The sequence below is a fragment of the Arvicola amphibius genome, chromosome 11 (assembly GCF_903992535.2).
Source record: "Arvicola amphibius chromosome 11, mArvAmp1.2, whole genome shotgun sequence".
Lineage (NCBI taxonomy): Eukaryota > Metazoa > Chordata > Mammalia > Rodentia > Cricetidae > Arvicola > Arvicola amphibius.
In genome coordinates this window covers 37762195-37789988 of record NC_052057.2, presented here as the reverse complement: position 1 = coordinate 37789988, position 27794 = coordinate 37762195, and the positions used below count along the sequence as shown (strand labels likewise).

Here is a 27794-nt window from a genome sequence, read left to right as displayed (position 1 = left end):
ATATGTATGTTACCTTTAAAAGTTTATGTATTTTTAGAACAAGGGTACCAGACACCAATCAAAACGAATGGCTCAGGTGATCCAGCATCCAGAACATGCTGGGAGGAAGCAAGGCAGAGTCAGAGGAGACACCAACAGACACAGAGGAAGCAAGATGTGCAGAAAATGAGGTAACAAGCCATGAGTCACATGACAGAGGGTAGAAAAGAAATTAGTTCATTTAAATGTAAGAGTTAGCTAAATAAGCCTAAGCTATTGGCCAAACATTTGCAACTAAGCCTCAGTATTTATTTGGGAGCTGCCAGTGGGACAGAAACTTCTGTCTACAGAACTCACCTTAAACAGCATTCATAATAGTTCCTGAATGATCCTAACTATGCTTGTCCTTCAGTTTTGTTCACAGCAAAATGTCACATGCTCGGTAGTCCATGACAAAAGGACAGCTGTTAATCTGTGATGACTTCCCTATGAGCACCCACAACAGAATACAGTGTGCAAGTCCCCCCTTTAAGTATACTTAATTTTTTAAAATTACACTTATGAGGATTGGACAGATGACTCAGCAGTTAAGAGTACAGACTGGGGTTCAATTCTCAGCACCCGCATAGCAGCTCAAAACCTGTAATTCTAAAGCCCTCTTCTGGCCTCTGTCAGCACCAGACCCTCAAGTGGTACACAGACATATATGTAAAACACCCATACACATAATAATAAATTTAAATTATATTTACGTGTTATGTGAGCTCACGTACTGTAACATGGATGTGGAGATCAGAGGATAGCTTCTGGAAGCCAGTTCTCATCCTCCACCATGTGAGACCAAATTCAGGTTGTCAGGCATGGTGACACCTGTCTGACCTGCTGAGTCATCCCATAAGGCTTGCAGACTCTTTAAAGGTGTCTTAACCTCATTAATAAAGGAGGGACTCTAATGGCCTCATCTCTTAAAGAACCCATTACCATGTTGCCTGAACTGGGGTAGAGAGTCTCCTTCAAAACACAGCAGTAATTACTAGAAGAAAATTTGAAACAATGAATGTCAGTAGTTTTATTAATAATTTACATATTTGAAGAAATTATTAACAAAACAAATTTGTCAGTTTTTTTTAAAGTCACACAAAAGGAAATAATGGAAAATACTGCTTTCATGTTTGTTAGAAACAATTTCACTGGGATGTGGGAGCTGAAGGCAAAGGCTGCTTGCTCCTTCCCAGCCGCCCAGACCCGAAATAACTACACAGAAACTATATTAATTACAACACTGCTTGGTCAATAGCTTAGGCTTCTTATTAACTAACTCTTACATCTTAAATTAGCCCATTCCTATTATTTTGTATATAACCACAAGGCTCGTGGTTTACCGGCAAGCCTTTACCGTGGTTTACCGGTTTACCCTGGGTTTCTGTCTCCTTCGGTGGGTACATGGCGTCTCCCTGACTCTGCCTTTTTTCCTCCTCTATCTCCTTGGAATTCCTGTCTTACGCTATCCTGCCCTGCCATAGGCCAAAGCGGCTTTATTCATTAACCAATAAAAGCAACACATATACAGAAGGACTTACCACACCAGGGAGCCAAGTTTATTAAACTGAAAAATAAAAATTTAAATGTCTTTGGAACCTAGAACTTTAAAAATAGCATGTGAAAATACTGTTGGGGGAGGTCAAGTTCAAATAAGTCATGCTTTTTTTTTTTATTCTTGCTGTTACAGACTTGATGGCATTCATTGGTGGGGACACATAACTTCTTGCATGGATTAGACACCAAGGGACTAACCTGAGCATATAAACTAGAAATGGAGATGAATAAGTTAAAGTACTACATTACTGAACTGCTTAACAGGCAAGCTGTGCACACTTCATAGAAGCCAGAAAGCAGAGCTAACAAAGACTGGTCTTCTTCATCATCTTCAAAAACTCTTCCTCGTTAATCTCTCCGTCACCATCACGGTCCGCTTCATCGAGCATTTCCTGTAACACGAAACATGACACGGTAGAACGAAACCATTAAAAACGCATGATAGAAACACAGCAGGAATTTTTGTTTTGACTGTGTAAGTTCAACTAAGTTACACAAACCACGTGAAACTACACGCACGTCGCAATTACAAAATAAACAAGATTTACCTGCAATTCTTCTTCTGTTAAGTTTTCCCCTAGTTCCTTGGCAACCCTCTTGATGTTATTCAGTGATATGGTGCCAGTAGCATCGTCATCAAATAATTTAAAAGCCTTCAGTATTTCTTCTTTCTCATCCTTTTCATTCTTTAAGAAATGAAATGTCATTGGTTAATTGGTTTATTTGTTCTATCATGCTGGACTTAGTAGGTCTATAATTCTAGAGCTGTATGTGCATATTTGTACCAGAAGGCTGAGTTCTCAGCCTCGAGCTCTTTTCACAATTATTCCGATGTGCCCACACCCACCGTTGAAGCACATTAGACAGCAAGGCCCAAGATCCAGGGGTGTTTTCAGGGGCAGTGGCAAAAGTGGGCACTCAGTGATTGCCAGGGACAAGGCTTCAAGTTCGGGCTCCTTCCATCTTGCCCTATGTCAGTATTTCCCGAGAGAAGTCTTCTCTACAGTCTTTACCAACGTGAAAACATCTGTTCTTGCGGTGTTATCGTAGCCCACATACCCGTGAAAACCCATTTCCAACCCCTCCACGAAATCTCTATGTTCCATACCCAGACATGCACAAGGCTCTGAGATCATTTTTTGAAAAGTAGAGTGACTATACCATTTTCACACTCATAATGGCAAAAAAATCTTCAAAACAAATTGTGCCAGTGCCTTCTTTGTCGATTTCCGCTATCATTTGTCTAATTTCCTCTTTCTTTGGCTCAAATCCTAAGGCCCGCATTGCAATCTGCAACAGGAAGGGAATATATTTTAACATGCCGTGATCTCATTTTGAGCTTTTAAGTTACTAATTAAGAGCTTCTTTGTTCTCTAACAAAATCTGAGCATAGAGCCAATCCTACTGTGACAGAGCACACAACCTTGATGATTCTGGGTCTTGACTTACCCATCAACCAAGGGCACAACTAAAACGTTAAAAGATATTGTATTGTTGACTTGGGGCAGGTAAACATACATACCTGTCAGAAGACTACCGTTCAAGGTGTAAAGAGTACCACAGATACAGGTTATGGGCAAGTCTAGTGGTAGAGCCCTGGGTTCCATCCCCACAAGCCAAACACACACACACAGATACACACACATGCACACACACACACATACACGTGCGCACACACACGTACACATACACGTGCGTGCACACACACAGACACATGCACGCACACATACACATACACGTGCGTACACACACACACACACACACACGTGTGGTTTTTCAAATGTCCTAAAAATAATTCCAGAACCTTCAGTTCTTTCACATCTATGGTTCCAGACCCATCCACGTCGAATAAGTCAAAGGCCTCTTTTATTTCTTTTTTTTGGTCATCACTCAATTCTACTTTTGCTGCCTTTTTCTTCCATTGGTCTAAAGTTGTTCGATAGCTGGATGCCTGCAATAAGCATACAAGTGGGTAAAAACTATATTACTGGAATGTGCAAATTCAAGTATCCCATTCCCTTCTATAGAATGAGCTCCCCCTCCCCCAGCCTTGTTAATGCTTTTGGTTATAATATCTTTTTTTTTTTTTTTTTTGTCTTTTGAGACAAAGTTTTCCTATGGAGCCCAGACTGGCTTGGAACTCTCAATCCTCCTGCCTAAGCCCTCTGAGTAGGGTTATGAATCTCTTGATTGAAAGTGTGGTGTTACTTCTTTTTTTTTTTTTTTTTCATTTAGATTTTCCTCCTAAAACCAGAGCCTCTGAAGGGGGAAGCAGCTAAGGAAGATAGCATAGAACTGTGTGGCGTTGTCTCACAAAGCAGTTGGTCTCAGTTAATCGGAAAAGTATTAACTTGAGGAATGTGTGCTCACATGTGTATCACAGTGCTTGCCGGAGGAATGCTTACGAGAACACAATTATCATCTCAAACTCTCCACTAGCAAGGGTCCTACGCTACAGAAGCCCAAAAGTGAAAAACCTTGGTTTTGGTGAACAACTACTCCACAGATCTGGATGAGAATGTTTGGTTTAATGTGTGGAAGATGAAGGTCCTTCTGCTGTTTGCTTCTTTCTGTCACAAGGCTGGGCCACAGAACCACTGCAGATTCTTCTCTCAGCAGGTGGAAGTGAGAAGGTCCTGGAGGTGGCTGTGGATCTAAGCGGCCTGCTTTATATTAGTTATTTGCTGTGGATTCTTGGTTCTAGAGCTGCGAATTTTGATGAGTAGTCTTCTTAGATCCTAGGGCAGCCATCTGAGTCCATGGTCCCTTATCTGTGAGTGGCCTGAGTTGGTGGACCCCTGACCATCAGGACTGAGTCAGTGGCCCCTTCCCTTCGGCGGCTGAGTTGATGGCCGCTGGTTGTCGGTGGCCCGCGTCCTTGCATTGCTATCTGGAAGCTCCTCAGTTTGGGCACCGCCCCCCCTGTCTCCGGGGTGGTATATCTGTATGTGAACCATTCCTCATAGACTGCTGGCGTTGGAGGATAAAACGGAAAGGGCGACCCATCTCTGTCCCCTGGCCTAGTCACTAAGGGCATCCAAGGATCCTGGCACGAGAGTCAGAAAACTGAGAAGAACACCCGGGTCCCACAAAACTCACCATGACCCCCAACCCGCTCCCCAGCCTGAGCCCACGCAGCCCAACAGCCACCCTCCCACTCCTAGCTGGCGCTGGGGGCGGGCCGTTGCTAAGGGCACGCAGGGTGCGCAGGCCCGCCCACTCGCTCCCGTGATTGACGGGCATTGCACCCAATGGAAAGAAAGGAGTGCTTTGCTCTCAAGCTGCCGCTGGGCTGGCTGGGTTCTGGCGCTGTGTGGAGCGGCGCGCGGTGAGGACGGTCGTGTCCCTCTCGGGCCGGAAGGGCAGGGAGGGTGGGAGCGAGAGCCCTGGCTTGCGTGTCCTCAGGCCCTCCGCACACTGGAGCAACCGCCCTGCGGCCTTCCCGCCTCAGAGCCGCTCGAGGGCACGCGGCGGTGTGAAGCCCGAGGTGCTGCGTGGCGCTCGCAGACGGGGCCGGGTGTGTGTGTGTGGGGGGGGTGCTCGCCGCTCGGGGTCCTCGCGGGGTCCCCGGGGACCGAGGGTGGCTAGAGCCAGGCTTTCTCCTCGGCGGGAGAATGCAAAGCAATCGCTTCCTAGTGTCCTGAGTAAAGCAGGCACATTTCCCAAAGCCGCCTTCTCTCCTCGCAGACACAGGTTGTAGTCCTTAAATCTCTTTTTCTTGGGCTCCTGGGGAATAGGTAAGTTTATCCTGATATTAAAAGCCATTTTTTCCCGTCTAAAGTTTTCCCAGTGTGAATTCAGATGATGCAAATTCAAAATATTTTGTGAATGAAGTAGCAGTATTAAAACATTTAGCGATAATCTATTTGTATCTCATCTGGAAAGTTGGCCAGTTTTCAAAGTCATATTTAACACTAAAGAAACTTCTGAAACCCAGAAACGAATATTATATATGTGTATGTATGTTTACATATGTATATAGACACATACGTATATGTACGTGTGTATATATATTACTCATTACAAATAATATATACATATATATGACTGCTACAGTTAAACCAATTTTACATCACTTTTCTTTAGAAATTTGGATATTCTAGTTTTAAATTTTATTATTATTTTTTGAGACTGGGTCTCACTATGAAGCTCTGGTTGTCCCAGAACTCACTAAGTAGACTCAGACTCATAGAGATCCACCTTCCAGTACAGCCAGCTAAAAAAGTAATGCTAAGTTCAGGTTCTAATTTCTAGACCTTGATTAGGATACTCCAGTCTTGAAAAGTGACCATTACTCTTCTGTACATAAAACTTTAATAATAGCTAAGCAAGATAGTAAAGCCGTACACATTATAAAACTACTGAATTTACCCAGTGCACTCTACATGTCATACGCTACATGTGACGGCTACTGGTGAGCTTGAAAGAAACTTAGTAAAAAGTAGATGTTTGATTTGGGGCAGTTGATCATTTAGTTATGTTTTTTTTTGTTTTTCTCAGAGACAGTTCTAATTAGCATTTGAAGGAGGAGGCCCCTTTAAAAGCAATCAACGGGCCCCAACTTAAGGGGTCCAAAGGTACTTGAAAGAGGAACACTAGCAGTAGCATCCTTTTGCTCCTTTAATATTTATACTCAACTTTGGGATGAGCTGGCACTTGTCAAATGTTTGCTGAATGCCTATGCTAACTAAGTTGTCAGCAGTGTTGTAGATACCGGGAATGTCTCAGTGACTAGAATTGTCATCTGGAAAATCGTGTCAACAGAAAACGCTGGCCTGTGTGTCATAGATGTACAATGCTCATTTTGTAAAGTTTCAGAGAAGAAGAAAGTTTATCTCCTTGAAGCAGATAAACAGTATCTGGCACATGGAAGGGAAAAGGTTGTGTTTTGTAATAGGTTGACCAGGGTAGACTTCCCAGGAAATTTGGGGAAGCATTTCAAGATAGTTAAGGCAATAGATTTCCTGGAGAGGAGCATTGCAAAGGAGAGACATGTAGAAATACTGAGGCAGGGAGCATGCCTTACATATTCTAAAAGCACGCAGGAGGCCTGAGCAGGGCAGAACAGATAAGTCGGGGAGGAGGAAGCGTGGGTTTTAGTGCTGTGAAGACATGGCCTTTACTTGGAGTGAGTTAGGGAGACTCAGATTCTAGCGTAAAAGGGTTGTGACTCCCGTTCATGGAAGTGCCCATGCTGGACAAAGGGCTGAAGACTGTTCTGAGAGCTTCCAAGCAGGGGATGTTGTGGTTAGACTATCGTGTTAGCTGTAGACTGGAGGTGATCAAACTTGGCTCTGATAATGAAAATTCTAGTTATACCCATCAAGAAATAAAGTATAACCCCTGAAAGGCATGTCTAAGTGTTCTAACCTAAATAGTTAGCCAAGGCGAGGTACAGTCTTTGGAAAGAAGATTTCTGAAGTCAACCTCCCAGTAAAATAATCTGATTCTCCCTCTCATTGCAGATAATAAGTTAAGGAAACAATATTCTGACATTGGCTGCTTGTGGAAGTCATAGGCGCGGGGCACTGCAGGATGACAGTCGGGTTGTGGTGGTGCAGTGCCGAGAACAGTTACCAGAGGTATTTGATCACTTTTGAAATCACCCATCTTCCCAACCTCTTCACTGTTGCTGCCTTTTTATTCCCAGCCTGATTTTGAGTTTGTATTAGTGATTAGCCCATTTTGCAACCTCTTCAAAACCATTTAGGACTTCTCCCAAAGTTAGGACTGCTAAGACAATTTTTCAGTCATTGCTCAAACTGGAAATAGATTCAAATGCTAAAAGATCTCTTTTGGATATTAACGTTGATATCTCTTATATATGACTTTTCTTTGCAGATGCTTGAAATTTATCCTGTGTCTAGACAAACCTTTTGTAACATAATTCCATACAGACTGAGTTTGAAATACCTATGGGTTTTTCCTCTTGTTCCAGGTAGTTTTCCACTCACAGAGTGGTGTCTTTAATTATCATCTAGAAAGAGACCATAAGCAGAGCTTTTATCACAACCCCCACCCTTCTAAAAGACATAGACCCTGAAAAGGCAAGGGTCCCTACAGGGCTTCGAAGCAGTCAGGGGGTCTGAAAGAGGGAAATGAAGATTCTAAAGAAGAGCGAAGAGCGAATGAGTTGGGTGGAAGTGAAGCAAAATGTCGCTGGTGCAGGAATTGACAGTGTAAACTTGGGCCATGGTTACACGGGGTTACCTTTTCACTTAATGTTAGGAGATTTTGCCCGTGTTACTCAATATCATGCTTCATTTTCCACAAATAGGTTAATTATTTTAGTATCGACTTTATATTTTTGTTGTGATTTCATTTATGATATGTTTCAAGCATCTTATACAAGGTAAACCCAAATTTTGTTAGCAGTGAAAAACAGCCAGACTTTTAAACTTGTCCTTTCAACAAATTTTTCTACATCAACTGGATATTCATGAAGGGAGAAATAGACCACTGTCTCCAAAAATCAGATTATGACAAATTATAAATATAAATGTAAAGAAAAGAACAGTATTTAAAACAGAAATTCCCTGGCTTCAGAACTTAACTGAATGTTACATCTTTTGCAACAATATAGTGTTGGCATACAATGACTACCTCCTCCAGTGCAATTGCATTGACAGCCCAGAAATAAACCTATGTATGTATAGCAAGTTCATTTTTGATAAAGATACTAAGAACATACGAGAAAAAAAGTAGTTCAATTAACAGGAGGTACCAAGACACCTGGAGAGCCACATGCAAAAGAACCCCCGCCTCACACCATATGCAAAAGTTAGTCTCAAATCAATCGGTAAGCTAAATAAAGGATAAAATTCTGAAGAAAATACTGGGTTAAATATGTATCACCTTGGATTTGGCAATGGATTCTTCATATATCACCAAGAACATAAGCCACAGCATCCACAAATAAGTATTAAATTTTACCAACACTAAAAGAACAGTATTTAAAACAGAAATTTCCTGGCTTCAGAACTTAACCAAAAGTAATGGTTTTTCTGAGTGAAAGAGCATTATCAAACAGCAGAGACGTCCTATAGAACAATAGATTGTATGCAAATCAGATAGGGTAGCCCCTCAACATCCATCCATAGGGGAACGATTCTAAGACTCCACCATAGAAGCTAAAGTCCACACATACATAAGTGCTTTATATAAAATGGTAGAGTACTTAAATCTAGCCAACACACATAGATATAATAATAAACTAAGAAAATATAAACACTAGTTTCATAGTTGTTATAATTCATTGCTAAAGGAATGATGACAGAATATAAGTTACATGTCCAAAACAGATGCAGAGTTTATTTTTGTATTTTTGAAACATTGTCTTATGAATGGTTGTTTGGATCCACGAGTGTGAGGTTAGCTGTTGTTTCATAAGGGTTTGCTGTCTGACGTGTAAAGAATGCTTCCAACTCAAAAACGGAAACCTTTTAATAGCCCACTCTTAAAATAGGCCGAAAACTTCAGTGGGCATTTCTCCAAAGAAGATAGACGCATGTCCTAGGCCCATGGAAAGATGTTTAATATCCTTAGTCATTAGGAAAATGGAAGTCAAAACCACAATGAACTATCTTTTCACATCTGCTAATGTGTTTAAAATCTGACAGAAGCAAAGTTGTTGAATGTACTAGTGACTGAGCAGTGCTGTCACACACAGACACACAAAACCCATACCCACCCAGAATGTGGTTTTGTATGAAAGTAGTCTTTGTAGATGCAATTTGTTGAGATGAAGTCATACTGGGTCAGGGTAGTCTGTAAGTGCAGTAACTGGTGTTGTAATTAACAAAAAGGACAATTGAAGCAGTCAGATATTAAAGTTATGCAACTAAAAGCCAAGGAATGCCAGGAGCAACCAGGAGTTGGAAGAGAAAAAAAAGTATGCTTCCCTAGCGTCCCGAGAGAAAGCACTGCCTGCAGCACCGTCATCTCGCGAGTATGACTGTGTGTTGTTGTAGCCTCCTGTAATCTGGAGTAGCAGCCCTGGAAAACTAATACAGTAAGAATGTGGAGAAATCAAAACCTTTGTCCATTGCTACTGGCAATGCTCTACTGTTTGGGAAAACATCTGGGCAGTTCCCTAAGCTAAACATAGAGTTACCAAATGACCCAGGAATTTCACTTCCAGATTTATAGCTAAAAGATCTAGAAACAGGTTCAAAAATGTACGTATACAGAAAAGTTCACAGCAGCTGAAGCATACAAACTCAGTAGCTAAAAGGTGGATACACCCAAATGTATAGCAGTGGGGAAATAGGTGTATAAAATGTGGTACCTACCAAGGAATATTATCCCACTAAGTGAATTATTGTTCAGTAATAAATGTGGAAGAACCCCAAAAATAGGCTAAATAAAATGTAGAAAGGTCACATATTTCATGATTGGTTTTATATAAAATACCAAGAATAGGTCAAAACAGACTGCAAGCAAATTAACAATTACCAGTTACAGAAAGAAACAGAGTTACTGCTTAGCAGCTTTCAGATTTTCTTTTGTGACTGTTAAATCTTTTGGAGCAAGATAGAGGTGGCAGTTATATAACATTGTGGATGTGCTAAATCTAAATTGTATTCTTTAAATTAAGGTCACTTCATTTTTATCAAGATCAATAGCCTTTCGAGGTGAGTAAGATGAAGTCAGAGAGAGAGAGAGAGGATTAGAGGATGTGATGGATAGAGTGATGGAAATCATTGACTTTAGAGTTTAGTAGGGAGATGATAATACGGGGGAGGAGGTGACGGACAGAAAAAGTAAGGCCAGGTAGATACGATGAATCTAAGGATTGCTCAAGTTGAGTCCGAGGCTATATTTTAATATAATGTTTTGATGTTATCAAGGAATATGTGAGTATGTTGTAAGTGTTATATAACGCAGAAAATTTCATTGACAAAAAGGGACTTGGGAGTAAGTTCATATAATGCCGTAATTATTGCAGGGCCAGCTCATCCTTTCTACCGTTGTTAGTCCTTGAAAGCCTGTAGGAAGCTGTTGTGGAGGAATACAACCTGTGCTCAAGCCTAAAGGATGTGTGGACCGTGGCGCTCTTCCCTTGCACAGATGAGTGTCGCTAGTTCAGAAACAAATCTACCAGAGTTACAATCTGCATTGGAACAAGATTCTGATTAAAAATATTCAAAGAATCGTGAAAGCCTTATAGTATCATCTAGCTTCAGTTCCTCACCTAATGGAGTTCACACATCCTCAGGCAGTAGTTTTATTATAGATGGTTTTTTAGTTAGAAAGCACCATTGTTAGCTGGGTTCACACCTTTTTTCCTAGCTTTAATCCCAGCACTCAGGAGGCAGAGGCAAGCTGATCTCTAGAGTTCAAGGCCAACCTGCCCTTCAGAATGAGTTCTGAAACAGCCAGAACTACACAGAGAAACCTGGTCTCAAAAAACCAAAAGAAAAAAAATTAAAAAAAAATAAGAAAGCACCATAGTTCAAACATTTTAGTATTGAACTAATAATCTTTCTCTTGGTCTCTTGATAATATTCATTTTGGAGGTGACTTCTAAAATATTATCTTGAGTAATTCCAATTGCCTTTGGATCTCTCTTTAAATAGTACCCTTTTTTCCTTCGTAATGTAATCAATTCCCAAATCTTTCTCTCCATTATCTGGCTTCATAATTTTAGAAGACTAAGTGGCTGTTTTATTTTGAGTCTGGTACTTAGCTAGTCAGTCAAACTTACAAGGATGGCAATATAACTGAACATACATAAAACTGTGCTCTCCACTGTTCTGAGCACTGTCTCCTCATGCTAGCTGTGAAGTAGCTTCTGTGATTAGTCTCATTTCCCAGATGTGTAAACTGAAGGGCTAGCTGCCTGTTAGCAGTAGAGCAAAATTCAAGCCTGGGCTCAGGTTTAATAAGCTTTCAAACACTACATCAAGTGATTTCTTACTCTTAACACAAGTGGTTTCCATTATAGGATAAAGCTTATTTCTTAGAATAACATCAAATATCCTCATAACCTCCTCTACTGGAGCCTTAGGTCCTTCAACTCCTTGCCATGTATGCTATATTCTCATAATACCAGACTTCTTGTATGACTCCTAGCACACAGTGCTTTCCTTTTCTTTTTCTTTTTTTCTTTAACATAGTTGTACATTCACTACCGCCCCCTTGCTCACTTTGCACCGTTATCCTGCAGATGACATGAAGGAACACACCTGTAATTCTAGCACTTTCAGGGTGGAGACAGGGCGATCACACATTGAAGACCATCCTTATAATAAACCCTGTCTCAAAAGAATCGTAGCACAAACGTTGTAAGTCTCATTCTGCAGATTGCCTTCAGGAAGCCTTGCTTGTTGTCTGTACTCCTCTCCATTTCCTCTGCCATGTGGAGTGGTCAGCCCTCCCGCCACCACCCTGCCCCACACCCTTGATTTACTCTTCTGCATCATCACACTGATCACAGTAATTGAAACTCTGTCCAAAAGTGTGAGCTGTGTTTTCTTCTCTTTATGGAGCCCTTGTCATCAGTCTCCCAGCAAAGTTTCAAGTGTTCATTTATTTGCAGATAATTACTCGTGGTGATGGCTTTCAGCGTCATAAACAAAAGAAGGCACATGGGACTTCAACAGCTTTCATCATTTGCACAAACAGGAAGAAGTTTCCTAGGCCCAGTCAAAGCCACCAAGTTTATTACAGATGCAGAGTGTCATGAAAGTGTGTTAATCAGCTCAACAGTCAGACTTCTTGAAGGTTTGGATTTAACCTGTGCAGTGGGGCAGCTTCTCAATGAAGCAGTTCAAGCACAGCATGGTGCATATAGAATTGGAACCAGCACTCTCTTGTTTCTTGTTGGTGCATGGAGCAGAGCTGTAGAAGAATGTCTCCATCTGGGTGTTCCCACCACAGTAATAGTGTCAGCAATGTCCGAAGGCTTGAACTCTTGCATCGAAGCAGTAGTTTCCCTTCAAGTACCCATATGCAATGTATTTGACCACATGGACAACTCAAGTATAGTTTACAAACTTGAAACAGTTGATGTCAACTTGTGTCCTTCAGGTCCCAGGTTGTTACAGGGAAAGCATAATTTCAAAGATGCTACGTCTCAGTTATTGTCCTTTTACAGTCTTTCTGAGAGACATGCTGCATCACCCAAATTCTTCGAAACTCAGGCTAAGGTTGAAACAGAAGAACACATACCACAGACTCTACGAAACAGCCTGCATGCAGATTCCTTCTACAGAAAGTCAGCATTAACTCACAGTAGGCATTTTAATAGGACAGATAATAGCCATGGGATAAGCAGACCGGATGGATTTCTAGAACAATGTGGATCAACTCCTAAAACTTCTTCATGTAAAGCTTTGGTGGAGTTAGCAATCGGCTTGAGCCATGGAGACCACAGCAGCATGGCATTGGCAGAAGCAGCTGTGAGACTGCAGTGGCAGAGTGTGTACCTGCAGCAAGACAACTATAAGGCACCATTTGTGTTTGATGTTTCAAAACTCCTCACTTGCTGTCTCCCCGGCTTACCTGAAACTTCTTCTTGTGTTTGTTTAGGATATGTCACTGTCGTACCCATGTCTAGTCTTGCTCTGATAAAGGAATTGCAGGATCAACCTTTCCGGGTGATTCTCATCGAGGGTGACCTCACAGAGAGTTACCGCCACCTGGGATTTAATAAGTCCGTAAATATTAAGACTAAGTTAGATAGTGGGAAGCTTCCAGAAGATAGTGCAGAAGAACTGTGGGCAAAAAGTGTGTTGCAGGTGTTAACCCAGTTCAATGTGAACCTCGTCCTGGTACAAGGAAATGTATCTGAGCACCTAACTGAAAAATGCACGCACAGTAAGCGGCTGGTGATTGGGTCAGTGAATGGCAGTGTGTTGCAAGCGTTTGCAGAGGCTACAAGAGCAGCACCAGTAGCCTATGTTACACAAGTGAATGAAGACTGTGTGGGCTCTGAGGTTTCCGTGACCTCCTGGACAAGTCCTCATGAGGTGTGCGGGAGCAACAGAATGGCAGTCTTGTTAAAAACAGAAAGAATTAATTTGATTACAGCCGTACTCGCCAGCCCAGTAAGTGCTCAGATGGAAGCCAAGGAAGACAGGTTTTGGTCTTGTGTATATCGTTTATCTCATGCCCTAAAAGAGGAGAAGGTCTTCCTTGGAGGTGGTGCTGTTGAATTTTTATGTCTTAGTCATCTTCAACTTCTTGCTGAACAACCTTTAAATAAAGAAGATAATGCTTGTTCAGGATGGCTTCCTGATTCTTCCTCTTGGATGGCCTCATCTCTGTCCGTCTATAGACCTACTGTGCTGAAGTGCATGGCAAGTGGGTGGCATGAATACCTGTCAGCTGTCATGTGTAACACTGCCACTCACCCATCAGCAGTGGAAGCCAGCACATGCATTCAACGTCATGTACAAAAGGCCACCAACTCTGGCTCCCCTTCATCTTATGTCTTGAGTAAATACAGTAAACTAAGTAGTGAACTTTTTCATTCAGGTATTTCAGATAACCTGGAGCTAGTTCCAAGAGTTTATGATACTGTTACCCCAAAGACTGAAGCCTGGCACCGAGCATTGGACTTAGTGCTCTTAGTGCTTCAGACAGACAGTGAAATAATTACTGGACTCGAACACACACAGATAAACTCACAGGAATTAGATGGAGTTTTATTTTTGTAGGGTCAGCTAAATCTTTGGGAAATAAGCAGTATCGTATTAATAAATTTTAAAGTGTGTGGGAGTGCACGTGTACATGTGCATGCATGTCCTGGGAGGCCAGAAGAAGGCACCAGATCCCCTGAAATCGTAGTTGTGGGTTTATAAGCTGACCAGTGTTGGTGCTTGGAACCCAACTGTGCAAGAGCAGCAAGCCCTCTTAACCTTTTAACCATTTCTCCAGTTGTAATAAATATAGTCAGATCATAGTGTCTAAATTATTAGCAATTGCCAAGAATGAGTTGATGTCTATCAGTAGCTACAGTTCTGAATTTTACTCTATTTATAAGCTAACAAAGTAGCCTGTTCTTATTTCACAGGTGCTATAGGATACCCCTGGATTAGAAGCAGAGCGCTTTTGCCAATCATGGCAGATTCTGCATTCAGAGTATTGTGTTGGTTTTATCAGTTCCTTGGCTTTTCTGTCCAACAAGAGCATCACAGAGGGCCAGTGGCAGGACCTGGAACAAAGGGTGTTCTCTTGTAAGACAAATGCTGAACTTGTGATATTTACTGCCAAAGCAGAAATAAGTCCACTTATTTGTCCAACAGGAGTGATTACATCCTTCAACAGTGCTTAAGTCAAAACAGCCATGGACATGGACTAGATAAAGATTGGTCAAGCTTTTATAGTCTTTGCATCTATAGTAAGTATAGAGATATCTTTATATTCTTTGCATCTATAGTAAGTATGGAGATGCTGTCTCAATTACTTTTCTATTGCTGTAATAAGACAGACCCAGGGCAACTTATGAAAGACTTTAATTTGGCTTTGTGGTTCAGAGAGTCAGAGCCCATGACGACAGAACAAAAGCATGGTGACAGTGACATCTGTGAGCCCACATCTTGGTCCCCTAGTAGGAGGTGGGGAGTTGAGGGGATGATGACAGTGACATCTGTGAGCTCACATCTTGGTCCACTAGTAGGAGGTGGGGAGTTGAGGGGATGATGACAGTGACATCTGTGAGCTCACATCTTGGTCCACTAGTAGGAGGTGGGGAGTTGAGGGGATAGTGCAGTGATCTCACCCAGTGCAACACACCTTCTCCAGTAAGACCACACTTTCCAGACCATCCCAGATATTTCCACCGTGCCTGCCTTCTTTCCATTATTCTTTAAGCACACCTTTACAGGACTGTCTTGGTCTTTTTTGTCTTTCATTTTCAATCCCCACAACCAGTATAATCACTGTTAACATTTAGGGGATGGTTTTCTAAGGCTTCTTAAATTTACATGTCTGTGTAAATACATTTTGACCACAAAGTGGCATCACTGTATATAGTGACATTTCAACTGTATTTTAATAAATAAAGACTGCCTGAAGATCTGAGAGTAAAACAGCCCCACTGGTCAGCCTTACAGACCAGGTTATGGTAACACAAACCTTTAATCCCAATAGCCACCCTAGTTGCCATAGGGTGGTGCACGCCTTTAATCCCAGCCCTAGAGAAGAATATAAAATGGGGGTGAGGGTGGGAGATGGGAGAGACAGCTCTCACACAGTCTCATTCTGAGGTTCTAGGAGGCAGGGTCGCCATTTCAGATTGAGGTCGAGGTAAGAGCCAGTGACTGGCTGTTTTGCTTTCTGGATCTTCAGGTTGAACCCCAATTTCTGACCCTGAGTTTTTATTAATCTTGCATCCGTTGTACATATTACAAATTGCCTACTTCTATGGATTAATCTTTCAGTGTTTTACCTAATATTCTTAAGAGGTCAGTGGTGCCGCCGTCACTCCCTCACAGTGACTCGCCACTACCTGTTTATGTGAGTTCTCTGTTCAGCCAGCCCTGGTTTGGAAGACTGTAACAAGTCTTTTTCTGTCCCACCAGCCTGCTCCCAAATAATGATATGGGGACTTATCATAAAAGCTCAGCCTATAGCTTAGGCTTGTTCCTAACTAGCTCTTAACTTAAAATTAACCCATTTATATTAATCTGTGTTCTATCATGTAGCGTTACCTCTCTTCCATCTTGCACCTTGTTTCCTCTCTGTGTCCCCTGCCTTCTGTGTGCCTAGATTCCTCCTCTTCCTTTCTCTCCCTAGAAATCACACCTATACCTCCTGCCTAGTATCGGCTGTTCAGTCTTTTGTCACACCAATCATAGCAAATACATATTCACATGCTATACAGATATCTACAACAGAAGATGTAGAGAGATCTTTGCAACTTTAAGACTTCATTGCAGTCTCATAAAGACTGTTAATTCTCCCAAGCTTATATATACATAGTTCATCTGGACTTTATCTTGGTAGACTATATGAATTAAGAACCTAAACCTTTTCTAGTATTTACCCACAATATTAGGTTTTTGTTGCTCCTTCAGATAATTCGTAGCGATGAGAAGGAAATGCTGGGGGTATGGAAAAGAGTCCACATTACCATTTCTGTTTTTTTTTTTAAACCCGGGGATTCATAGTGTTCAGCTATTCATTTGTTTATCTGTTTGTGGCCACCACGAATGCAGTGCCGCACAAAACACAGTGCAGCGTGTTAGTGAAAAAGTTAACACAGCAGAAACGTGAAGGCAGCATCCTTTTCCAAAGCCTCCTGCTGTGTTGCCCCTGGTTACCCTCCTGAAGCCACTCTTAGAACACTCAGTACTTGTCAGTACTTTGTTCTAAAAAGACCTAGGGATGCCTTCTTTCCTCTGACCTGTAGGTGGCAGACTTCCTCTCCTGTGATCCCCAAATTTGTTGTCATGTTTAAAACCCCCAAAAAGAAAGGAGATTGTTTCAGAAGAGGGTAGCACCAGTCTGCAGGGCATTCATTAACCGGGGTTCTGTGGGCAGTTCTTTGTTCCCTGCTTGGGAGGCCTTCCTCTGCCGTGAGCAAGCCTTGGCTTGGGAAAGTGAATTGAGTTCCCTCAAAATACTCCCAGGCCTTGAAATGACAGTTGACTGCATTACCCTTACTATGATCTCCAGCTCTAATGCTGATTTAGTTATAGTAAAGCTCATTTAAAGGGGTAAAAAAATAGAGCTTTTTTTTCCTTAAATAAAGCTAGACTTGAAAATGTGAGTGAGCTTAATGCTGTGATATTTGGAGGCTAGGAACTGAGCTTGGGTTCTCTGGAAAAGCCAGAAGTACTCTTAACTGCAAAGATGTGTCTGTTCCTCCAGCAGGCATTTGATAATTGCAGGATGTATTCTTTTCTACAAAATGGTCTTTCGTGTTAAATGGTTTTGCCTTCTGAGCATGGTTAGGAGAGCTCAGTTATGATGGTAAGCAGGTTAGGTGTTTAAATGCACACAAAGCTTCCAGTTGCCATAGTTCATCGAAATATAACTCATTGTGAGCTAAGGACATCCATACTGTGTAAAGAGCTAAACCTTACCCTTGGCTGTCGCCCACAGTAGCAAATAGCAGGAATATTTCCTAAGAGTGGAGTGCCAGCTCTGACGTCCACGTCTGTGTGTCAGTGTGAAGTTGTGCCTATTAGACCGCAACCATCATTCAGTCTGTTTCAGACTATTCTGACGTTTGTTTGCCTTTTCTGAATTTTTTTTCCATCTTGGTAATTGCATTAGAAATTTTTCCAATGTGTTTATCTGGTGTTCTGAAGAAAATCCTTTAAACATGGTGCAAGAATTAAAGAAAGCTAAGACGTTCCTGACCTATTAGCAATGTTGAGCAGTGTGGTTTGGGCAGAACTGTTTCCTGTGCTGACCTCTTGAGCAGGAAGTGGGGAAAAGCTGTTTCCCAATATGTTTCCACTATGGAATAAATGTCAAATTAGACCTAAGACAAACTAGGTGTAACAGTACAATTCCAGCCCTCAGGAGACTGAGGCAGGAGGATCACGTGGGATACATGGAAAGATCTTGTCTGCAAGGAGGGGGGGAAGGAGACCAATGTAGATATAATACATTTTTCCTTTATCTCTTGCTCGAGTAAAATAACCACAGGTTTCCTAACGTGTTTCAGGAGAATAAGAATCTGGTGGGGCATCTGTCCAACTTTAGAACCCAGACCCAGAGCCTGACTCTTGAGCTGGAGCCTTCTGGGCAGGTAGGATTTCTGCAGTAGCTTAGCTTTGTCTGTGCAGCAGGGTTACCTGATTTTACAGCTGCTCAGGGCCAGTGACCTTTCTTATTCTGGGGAGGAAATACATACAGTTGATTGGGGGGTTTTGTTTCTGTTTGTTTTTAAGGCAGCATTGTGGGTATCCTAGGCTCTTCACATTTGATGAAGGGATAAGGGTGACCTTATGCTGGTCTTGCGTCTCTACCTCGCAAGTGCTGGGAGTGTAGGTGTACACCACTATGTCCACTTTGTGTGGTCCTAGACATGGAACCCAGAGCTGTGTACTTGCCAGATAAACGCTCTGGCAGCTGAGCCACATCCCTAGCCTCGCAGAAGCAATTTGTTCTCTCCATAGCTAATACTAGTGTGTAACAAAAAGAATAAAAAAGCATCCAAACAAACAAACTAATAACAAAACAAAACAGAAAACCACTGGCATGGTGTTTGGGAGTACAGTTAGGAAAGCCTTCACTGAGCTCCGTAGGCTTCCTTTGAAACATGTTGGTTTCTGACAGCATGTGGAGTGCACCAGCCTCAGGTTGGGCAAAACACCCAGAAGAGTGCCAGTAATGATGGCCACTTTTGTTAATAAATGCCAGTTTCCAGGGGTTCAGAAGGGAGATGGGAGCATTCTAGGATTATATAATAATGGTGGTTGTTCAACAGTAGATGGGCTAAAAACCATTGAAATGAGTGTTTAAGCTGGAGAATTATATATATATATATATATATATATATATATATATATATATATATAATTATATATATATATAAAATTACTTAGATTATATATATTACTTAGATTTTATATATATATATATTCTTAATAAACTCACTAAGACCATTTTTATAATTTCTGAGCCAAAGGGCTAGGCTCGGGGTTAGCTGTTGTTTCAGGGAGGAAGAAAACTAGGAAAACAAGACAAGTTATAGGAGCTGCCTGGTCAGACTCCTTACCTGGTGTTGGGTACAAGATGAACTAACTTTGTGATCATTTTGTCCTACATATTCATTATTTGTCCTTTTGAAAGACGAGAAATGGTTAAAAGAAGTTCAACCTCCTCCTGATAATGAAGGAGAGACTGACGAAGATTCCATTTTAGCATATAACACAGAAAGTTTACTGAGAGATGATAGCAACTTTTGATAGTAGGTAATTGTAAACAGAGACTGTACTTTCATATCCCAGCCACCCAGAGAGGAATAATTACACAGAAACTATATTAATTAGAATGCTATTTGGCAGATGGCTTGGGTGTATTTCTAGCTAGCTCTTACATCTTAAACCATTTCTATTAGCCTATGTATTGCCATGTGGCTGTGGTGTTACCTCATTTTCTACATGTCTTGTTTTTTCCATGGCTTGCTGGCTCGTGTCTGCTTGACTCTGCCTACTTTTTCTCTGTATCACTGCTCAGATTTCCCGCTTGACTTTACTCAGCTAAGCCACTGGTCAAAACAGCTTTATTCATTAGCCAATAAAAGCAACATGTATACAGAAGGCCATCCCATATCATTTCCTTTTTCTGTCTAAATAAAAGGAACATTTTAACTTTAACATAGTAAAATTACATATAACAAAAGTTACTAAGAAAGAATTACAGTAACAATATTTAGTCTGTTTGTATTAGGCAAAAATTAAAGAAAATATTCTATCATCTATCTTTGTGAGTCTAAAGTTTCGTATCTAATTTATTTTTTATTATAGCTAAAGAAAACTATAACTGTCTAGTCTTTAACTTCATCAAAGACTCCAAAAGGATATAATATTACCTAAGTAAACAGGCAGTTCATTGTAAGCAACTTCCAAAGTTCTTGAATTGACAGAGACATCTTGTTGCCAGTCACCCAAAGTATTTTTGTAATGTTTGGGCTTCCATCTTCAGCCTATAGGCCCATAATGTCCAGCTGACTTTTCAGTGAGGCAGGAAGTGTGAAGATCTGTTTGGCCTTGTGTCGGCCGAGTTCATCAGCTGCTTTCTTCTGTGTCCTGCAGAATGTCTGGCAGTTTCTTTTGTGAAGCAGGAACCCTAAAGGAACATCCTGGTTTTTGGAAAGTTCAGTAGTCACTTTTCTGTTGGTTTTGCATGTCCAGTTCATACAGCATACCATCAAGCAGTCTAGGCAAGAGCAGTTTCTTGCCCAAATGACTAGCCTGGTCACATTGAAGGCAAATTCCGTAACGAGTTTCTTCAATGCCCAGCGACCTCTCTGAAAATTGTTGCTTCTAGAAGCAGGCATGTCTCACTGTCAAGAAAAGTCTAAGTTCTTAAAACCTTCAAATGCCATATTTTGTAGGTCTTTGAAGTGTTGAAGATTATCTATCTAACTGAAATATATCTGTATATCTATATATAACTAATGTAACTAAAAGTTTGATTATTATAGATGGTTATAACTGTATTTTAATTATATATTACATTTTTAAATGAACTGTATAATCATACCTTAAACAAGAGTAGAAATATACAAATAACAAAATTGATCATAAATTTGTGTCAATAAACCAAAGTTCTTACCAATGTAAAATATTCATTTCTGTATCATATCTCCCGCCTTTTATAGAAAGAGATTGTCTATGACTATTAACCATTTACACCCAACCCCTTTTAAATGAAAACAAACATTTATAAACAATCATTTTGGGAATTTGAACATAGTTTTCTCCCAACTGCTTTCTGTTGTTTGTTGAATGAAGTATTTTTAGGGTTCACGGAGACCTTTGAGGGGGGTATTTTTCCATCAAACCACATTAGCCTGAAAGGAATCCACAGATTCCCATCTTCTGTGGAAACAAAAGTAGAACCTCTTTTCCAAAGTAACACATCCTTAGGTTCAAATTATGAAATCAAGATACCTTTAAAATATGTATTTTGGTTTATCTTAGCAGCCCCCAGAATCAAATGTCTCTCTGCAGTCAAAAAATTCAAAGGAAACACAATAACATACAGTATCTAGTTTCTCTGATTTTTCCATCTTTCTGTGGCTTTTTTTTTTACTGTATTTCTTTTATTTTTATTTTTTAATTTTTGGTTTTTTTGAGACAGGGTTTATCTGTGTATCTTTGTCCCACATCTCACCCTGTAGATCAGACTGGCCTTGAACTCACAGAGATCAGCCCTGCCTCCCAAGTTTTGGGATTAAATGCATGTGCTACCATGCCCGACTATATTTCTTTTTCAAAAGGACTTTCTCTATCCTTTTTCTTTTCTCTCCCAAGCTTACATATATTTTTAAACACACTATAAACCATTTAGAGGGTTTTTTTTTACATCCAAATCTGTCTTTACTGTATAGATCTTTTATCTTTTTCTGACCACATGAGTCTTAAATTTGCTAAGCAATATGGCTAGGATTAAAGCTGTGGCTTTGGTGGCTGGATTTGTCCATTTCTTAGCTTCCTAAGAGTCTAGCTTTATGGTAGAGGTACTGGCAGCTTATTGGTACGTGCTTATTGCCACAACTCTGTGGGGTTTCAAGGTCCCTGCCACCACCAAGAAGCATACTGCCAGCTACTCATGAACACCATTTAAGTATTTGATGGCAGGGCCTCTTCAAAGAGCTGCAACGTTTTGCAGCTAAAGCTGAGTCAGGAATACTCTCTTAGAGGAGCCATGCCTCCACTTGCCGCCAGCAAACAGAGCCTGCTGGAGAAAAAACAGTTACCAAGAAGCTGCACTTGACTCTGTTCTTGTCTGTCTAGAATCCTTCTTGAAAGAAAGAAAGGAAGGAAGGAAGGAAGGAAGGAAGGAAGGAAGGAAGGAAGGAAGGAAGGAAGGAAGGAAGGAAGGGAGAGAGAGAGAAGGAAGGAGGGAGGGAGGGAGAGAGAGAGAGAGAGAGAGAGAGAGAGAGAGAGAGAGAGAGAGAGAGAGAGAAAACTCTCTCAGGCTTTATGTGGAAATTCTTGCCAAATGTTTGGACGTCATTTGTAAACAGAGACTGCACTTTTATTTCCCAGCTGCCCAGACCAGAATAATCACACAGAAACTATATTAATTACAACATTTGTTTAGCCAATGGTTCAGGCATATTCCTAGCTCTTAAGTCTTAAATTAACCCATTTCTGTTAGTCTTTGTATTGCCACATGGCCATGGATTTACCTCATTTCCTACTTGTCTTGTTTCCTTAGTGGCCAGCTGGTGTCTGCTTGACTCTGCCTACTATTTTTCTGTATCTCTGCTTGGATTTCCCACCTGGCTTTACTCTACTAAGCCATTGGCCAAAACAGCTTTATTCATTAGTCAATAAAAGCAACATATATACAGAAGTACATCCCACATCAAACAGCATGTAATATCAGAATGTTTCACCGAGAAGTTTGCAGAATGTCTCTGAACTCAGATGAACAGCTTGCCTTGTAAAAATCAGTTCTCTTTTAGGACCTTACGGTAGCAGGTCAGATAATATCTAGCCTGTCTTTAACTTGTATCTACTTTTTCAATATTCAATTCTATAAATCAAAACAAGAACAAGATAAAACTCAAGGATGCTTGGATTTCCACACCAGATATATGGGTTATTTTCCTCATTGCTGTGACCACAAAGGCATGACAAGAGCATCTTGAGGGAGGGTTTGAGCTGACACTACCGAGGTGGGGAAAATACAGTGGAGTTCATAGTTGTGGTATAGGTGACTGGAACTCCTCTTTCTGACCAAAACCCAGAGATACTGGCTAGCAGTGGGGTGGAACTATAACCTCGCAGGCTGGCTTCCCAACCAACTCACTTTCTTAGATATATCCCTGTCCTGAAGGATCCACAACCTCTCAAAGAACACCACCACCAAGAGTTTAACAGACAAGCCTGTGCGGGCATTTCACATCCATACCTAACACTGGGGTTCTTGCTTAGGAATTTCCCGCAAACTTTGTTGTGGTTTAGTAGTGATAAACCAAAAACAGTTTCCATGATTGTTGCCAGTATCTTTGCCCACTTTCTGCTAATGTGACAGTCTTAGACTCTGCTTCTTCCTTCGTTGATGGCTTTTCCAGGCTGGGACTGGTTCTTTCTGCTCCTTTCCTCCCAACTTCATACCACCTTTCATATTTCTCTGGCTCTTCTCATATTTCTAAGAGCTTCAGTTTCCAGAAATGATGATAAAATATTGAGTTCTGGAAAATAGCTTCCTTCTAGAGAGGTATGTGTACGCCTCAACATTGCTCAGCACTGACTCCTGCTTCTGTCTGTGGAGCTGACTTTCACATTGCCACCGATTTCATAATCCACTTTAAGTGCAACACATTCCCTTTGAAGTGTCATGAATTTCCAGAACTCTATTCTGTTAACCACTTGTATACTATACTTTATATTGTTATATGCAAGTTTTTATTTATTTTATTTTTTTTAAAAAAAGCATGACAATTTAAAACTTTCTCTGTTCCCCTTATCACATAAGAATGTATAATATTATGTATAATATTAACTTTCTTTTTCTTTCTTTTTTTTTTTGGTTTTTTGAACCAGGGTTTCCCTGTAGTTTCTAGAGCCTGTCCTGGAACTAGCTCTTGCAGACCAGGCTGGCCTCGAACTCAGAGATCCGCCTGCCTCTGCCTCCCGAGTGCTGGGATTAAAGGCGTGCGCCACTACCGCCCAGCCTTAACTTTCTTTACTTGTTAATTGTCTTAATAGTTTTATCACTGATTGACAAAACTGTCAACTCTTTTATTAATGATACATTTTATTTTTATTTAAGGAAAACAAAATCACATACAGAGCAGTGCATCTTGTCCCTCAGATGGCCTGTGGAGGCCATGCTTTCATAGCTAGAAGAAACTGGATCCCCTCCTTTTATCTCCCCACTTTACAGCTAAGAAGACTGAGGCTGGAGGAATCGGTGATTCCTACGTAGGTCACTTTTATCCACATTTCAGCATTCCTTTCTTGTATCTTTATCTTTTTCTCTAAGGAGTGTTAACACGTTAACAGTACATCTAACACGAATACTCTGAGGGTTTTTTTTAAAGCCTTTTCTGTTATTTAAAACTTTTAACAGAGTGTTTGTCTTCTTTTTTTGTACCAATTGTTCAAGCTAAGCCCTTAAGTACCCTATAACGCAGTATTAGCACAACTTTAGGATTATTCTAACTGCGTTTAATTGCAAATCTTTGGTAGACAGGGTGTGTGACTAAAGGTAGCAAAATCCAGAGCATGTCAGATGACCACAGATGCTTGTAGTTGTGTGTACCTGGCTTGTGTCTAATGCTAGAGCCTGTGGGCCACAAAAGTCACATATCAGATCTCCTGCACATCATATGTTTACATTACTCTTCATAACAGTAGCAAAATTAGTTATGAAGTAGCAACAAAAGTAATGTTATGGCTGGGGGGGGATCACCACAGCACGAGGAACTGTATTAAAGGGTCACAGTACTAGGATGGTTGAGAACCACTGGCCTAGAGGATAACAGAAAACACGGACTTTGTATGTCAAACATGCAGAAGGAGAAAGCCAGCATCTGAAATTGGCCTATTGCTGTATTGCTGGGTGATTTCAGTAATCTCAAATTTATGCTTTTCTTTCTGGATTATTCAAAACCATTTAACATTATACTGGAAATTGACCTCTCCCTCTGCTGCTTTCCTGGATGTATATTTAAGTGCATTGGACAGTGCCAGAATTTGAAACCTGTCATTTGGTTGGAGAATATGCGTAAAAAGAGACCCAGCTCACCATCAGCTATGGGGCCTCAGCTCATCTGCACCCCCTTTCTGTTTATCTTGACAAGACCGGTATGGAAGAACAGTGCCAGGGTTCTTTCGCTTATAATATTCTTTCCTGTAAAAGTCCTTTGCTTTTGTTGTTGTTTTCTTGACATCTGGCCATTTTGATCTCTTCATCTTTAAAAATCCACCGGTGCTGGAGCAAGCCTTGACGTGATACAATGACTCACATGCCAGCATTGGTTTAAAGCACTTTTGGTTATGCTTTGCCATAACCTCAAGTCATCAGGAAGGCCTTCCAGATGGTTTTGCTTCCTACTCTTGGTTTTTGATGATCTACTGTCTACCTGGAATGGGAAGTAAAGGGTGTGGGGACTCACCAGGAAATGAGATAAAGATGTGTAAAGACCACATCCCAATAAAATGAAATACACATTTCCCATCTGGATATTACATAATCTGATAGCCAGATTTTCTGTTAGTAACCCCTGCTCATCTGCTTAATATTTGCTATGTAAAAAAAATCAATACTCTTGAAAACACACTGGTAACATTTAAACAAAATGGAAAAATGCATACAGTTCTTATATTTTAAACAAAAAATATTTTTATGGAGAGTTCCTTTTAATAATACTTTAAATCCTCTTGAATACCAGTCCCTTTATTTTTTTAAATTCTCATGGAAAGGGGCAATTTGGGGACTGTGGAGATGGCTCTGGCTAGTATCTGCTGTGCAAGCACGGGGACCCGAGTTTGGATACCCACATGAAAGCTGAGCATGGTACCCATCTATCCCAGTGCCATGCTGGGGAAGGGGAGGGGCCGCAGGAGAGGCCTCTCTGGCCACCCAGCCTAGCCAGTCAGTGATCTCCGGGTTCAGTGAAAGACCCTATCTCAGTAAATAAGGTAGAGAGGAGCAGAGGAAGAGACCTTCGGCCTCCACATACTCATGCACTCAGGGACTCGAACATAGAAAAATCACAAAACAAAGGGCTAGTTTAGGAAAGATAGGAAATCAGCATTGTCTGAGTGATATAAACTCTCTGCATTTTGATTCGTGTGTTGTCAGTGATGCTAACAGGATCTTGAATTAATGTGTGATGTGGGCGTTAACTCAAGTTTTTCAAATATGTATGAAAGGCATTTGTGAGACTATGAATCTTGCCCCGCACCCACTCCCACACTCAGGTTCCCTGTGTCCTGTGTACTTGAGGGTATTTCCTAATTCAGTAACCTTCCACCAGTGTGTGCGGTAGTGGCCTCTGAGTAACCAGTTATATAGGAAGAGGGTTATCAGGCTAACCAAGACCTTGCAGGGTACTGATGGAAATAACTGACATAAAGCTAGAATAGAATGGAAGCCACAGACCTTGGTGGAGGAGTTCAAGATGATGCCATTTGGTGGGGGAAATGGAAAGACAGATCGAGTATTGTTTAGTGTGGACTCTGCAGGAGGCTGAAGTTTGGATACAAGTGGCAGAAAAATTGTGAGGCTTGGTGTGAGATATGTACCATGGGCAATGACTCAGGCCCCTTGCCTAAAAGAGTTACAAACTGTCCCTCTATGCAGAGGCAGTGTTAAAAGTGGCAAGACTTGTGGGCAGGAAGGGTGGGAGGAGCCAGAGATGTAGAAGACAGTGCAGATCCCTTGGAGAATCTTCAGCAAACAAGTTCTTTGAAGAGATTACTGCTTAGACATCATTTGGCTACAGAGACTATAGGCCTCACCCAGAGACCTGGGGGAGTGGGGGAGAAGAAACCGAAAAGGGCCCTAGAGCTAGAGAAGCCCACCCTTAAAAAGAGTGTGTTCTAAGTATTTTTCTTCTCTTAACCCTTCCTCTACGCTCAAAGTCTCTGCTTCATACTGGCTTGTCCTGAAATAGTTTTCTGTAGAAATATGAAGCCAGAGATTTGGTTCTACCTGAACTGAGGTCCCTAAAACAAAAAAAAATTGGAAGTCCTCAGGCTGCTGTTGGTTACATTGTAGAGTCCTGTCCTGGTCTCTGCTCCTGCTGACACCTTCATGTGTGTTTTCTTCTTCCTGTGGTCTTCTCCCCAGGCCTACAGCATACCTAGGGGCTTCAGTATTTCAAACCACCTCCTTCGACTCCAGTTCCCTTCTCTCCTTCACCACCCACTCTCTTGAGAGATTTTCCAGCACCAGTCAGTCATTCTGCTGCTCCCTAGCCCTTTGCCATTCAGCTGCTGCTGTAGTAAAGCTTCCCATCAGAACTGTCTCTGGCTTTCAGGCTGCACCTTGCCCTGCGTTTCTCCATGTTACAAGCAACGTGGCTCCATTTCGAGTGTAAACATAGAGACAGGCCAGCTCCGCACCTTAGGATATAAATACTATTTAGGAGGCACAGACTGGGAACTTACTTCTGGAATAAGTTGCCGATTTATAACTTATTAAGTCAGTTGGGGACACATGAGCGCATGGATGTATTACAATCTTATCAGGAAAACCAGGCCTAATAACTTACCAAGTGTTCCAGACCAAGGAAGGGATGCAACCCCCTCACCTGACCTCGGGGAAGAGGAAGACACATGGCCCTGCAGTGGCAGTTTCCAACACAGATATGTCATCTAAGAACTCGATGCATTTGTCGAGAAACCGCAGGCAGAGAGTTCTGGCTGGCTCCATTCCTGCTGTTGATGTGGGAACTCAAGCTGTTGTCCATCTGGACCCAGCATTGCCCTTTGCCCCTGTGACTTCCACAGGCCTTGATTCTGCTATCCGATTAGACCCCGAGTCTCGGCTCGACTTTGATCCTGCAGCACACAGTTTCTGGCAGATGTCTAACAGGGCTCTTTTGCCTTAGTTCTCACGGTGAC

General features: G+C 41.4%; 3 protein-coding genes across 7 annotated transcripts in view; 2 read left to right on the top strand and 1 right to left on the bottom strand.

The window, feature by feature from the left end:
- Positions 1 to 1751: 1751 nt before the first annotated feature.
- Positions 1752 to 27794, bottom strand: LOC119826228 (centrin-4). 2 transcript variants are annotated; one of them, XM_038347363.1, is made up of 5 exons: positions 27443 to 27794; positions 3380 to 3526; positions 2737 to 2865; positions 2124 to 2261; positions 1752 to 1967 (listed from the first exon to the last, which is right to left on the bottom strand). In XM_038347363.1, exons 1-5 carry the CDS (start codon positions 27506 to 27508, stop codon positions 1878 to 1880), a joined length of 570 nt encoding a protein of 189 aa, XP_038203291.1. In that variant the 5' UTR covers positions 27509 to 27794; the 3' UTR covers positions 1752 to 1877. The 2 variants fall into 2 exon arrangements, 1 of the variants encoding a protein (XP_038203291.1); XR_005287379.1 differs by lacking the exons at positions 1752 to 1967; positions 2124 to 2261; positions 2737 to 2865; positions 3380 to 3526 and adding an exon at positions 19174 to 20341 and having other exon boundaries at positions 27443 to 27569.
- On the top strand, positions 4872 to 15647 carry Bbs12 (Bardet-Biedl syndrome 12). Of its 4 annotated transcripts, none has more exons than XM_038347356.1 (3): positions 4872 to 4903; positions 7041 to 7157; positions 12116 to 15647. In XM_038347356.1, exon 3 carries the CDS (start codon positions 12132 to 12134, stop codon positions 14235 to 14237), a length of 2106 nt encoding a protein of 701 aa, XP_038203284.1. In that variant the 5' UTR covers positions 4872 to 4903; positions 7041 to 7157; positions 12116 to 12131; the 3' UTR covers positions 14238 to 15647. The 4 variants fall into 4 exon arrangements, with proteins under 4 accessions (XP_038203284.1, XP_038203282.1, XP_038203281.1 ...); XM_038347354.1 differs by having other exon boundaries at positions 10523 to 15647; XM_038347353.1 differs by lacking the exon at positions 4872 to 4903 and adding an exon at positions 4961 to 5092 and having other exon boundaries at positions 10523 to 15629.
- The window catches only part of Fgf2 (fibroblast growth factor 2), a 91357-nt gene continuing 68486 nt past the window's right edge, over positions 4924 to 27794 (top strand). Inside the window, exons 1-2 of the transcript XR_005287380.1 lie at positions 4924 to 5062; positions 7041 to 7157. The gene's annotated coding sequence lies outside the window, so the exon portion shown is untranslated. The remainder of the gene's footprint in view (positions 5063 to 7040; positions 7158 to 27794) is intronic.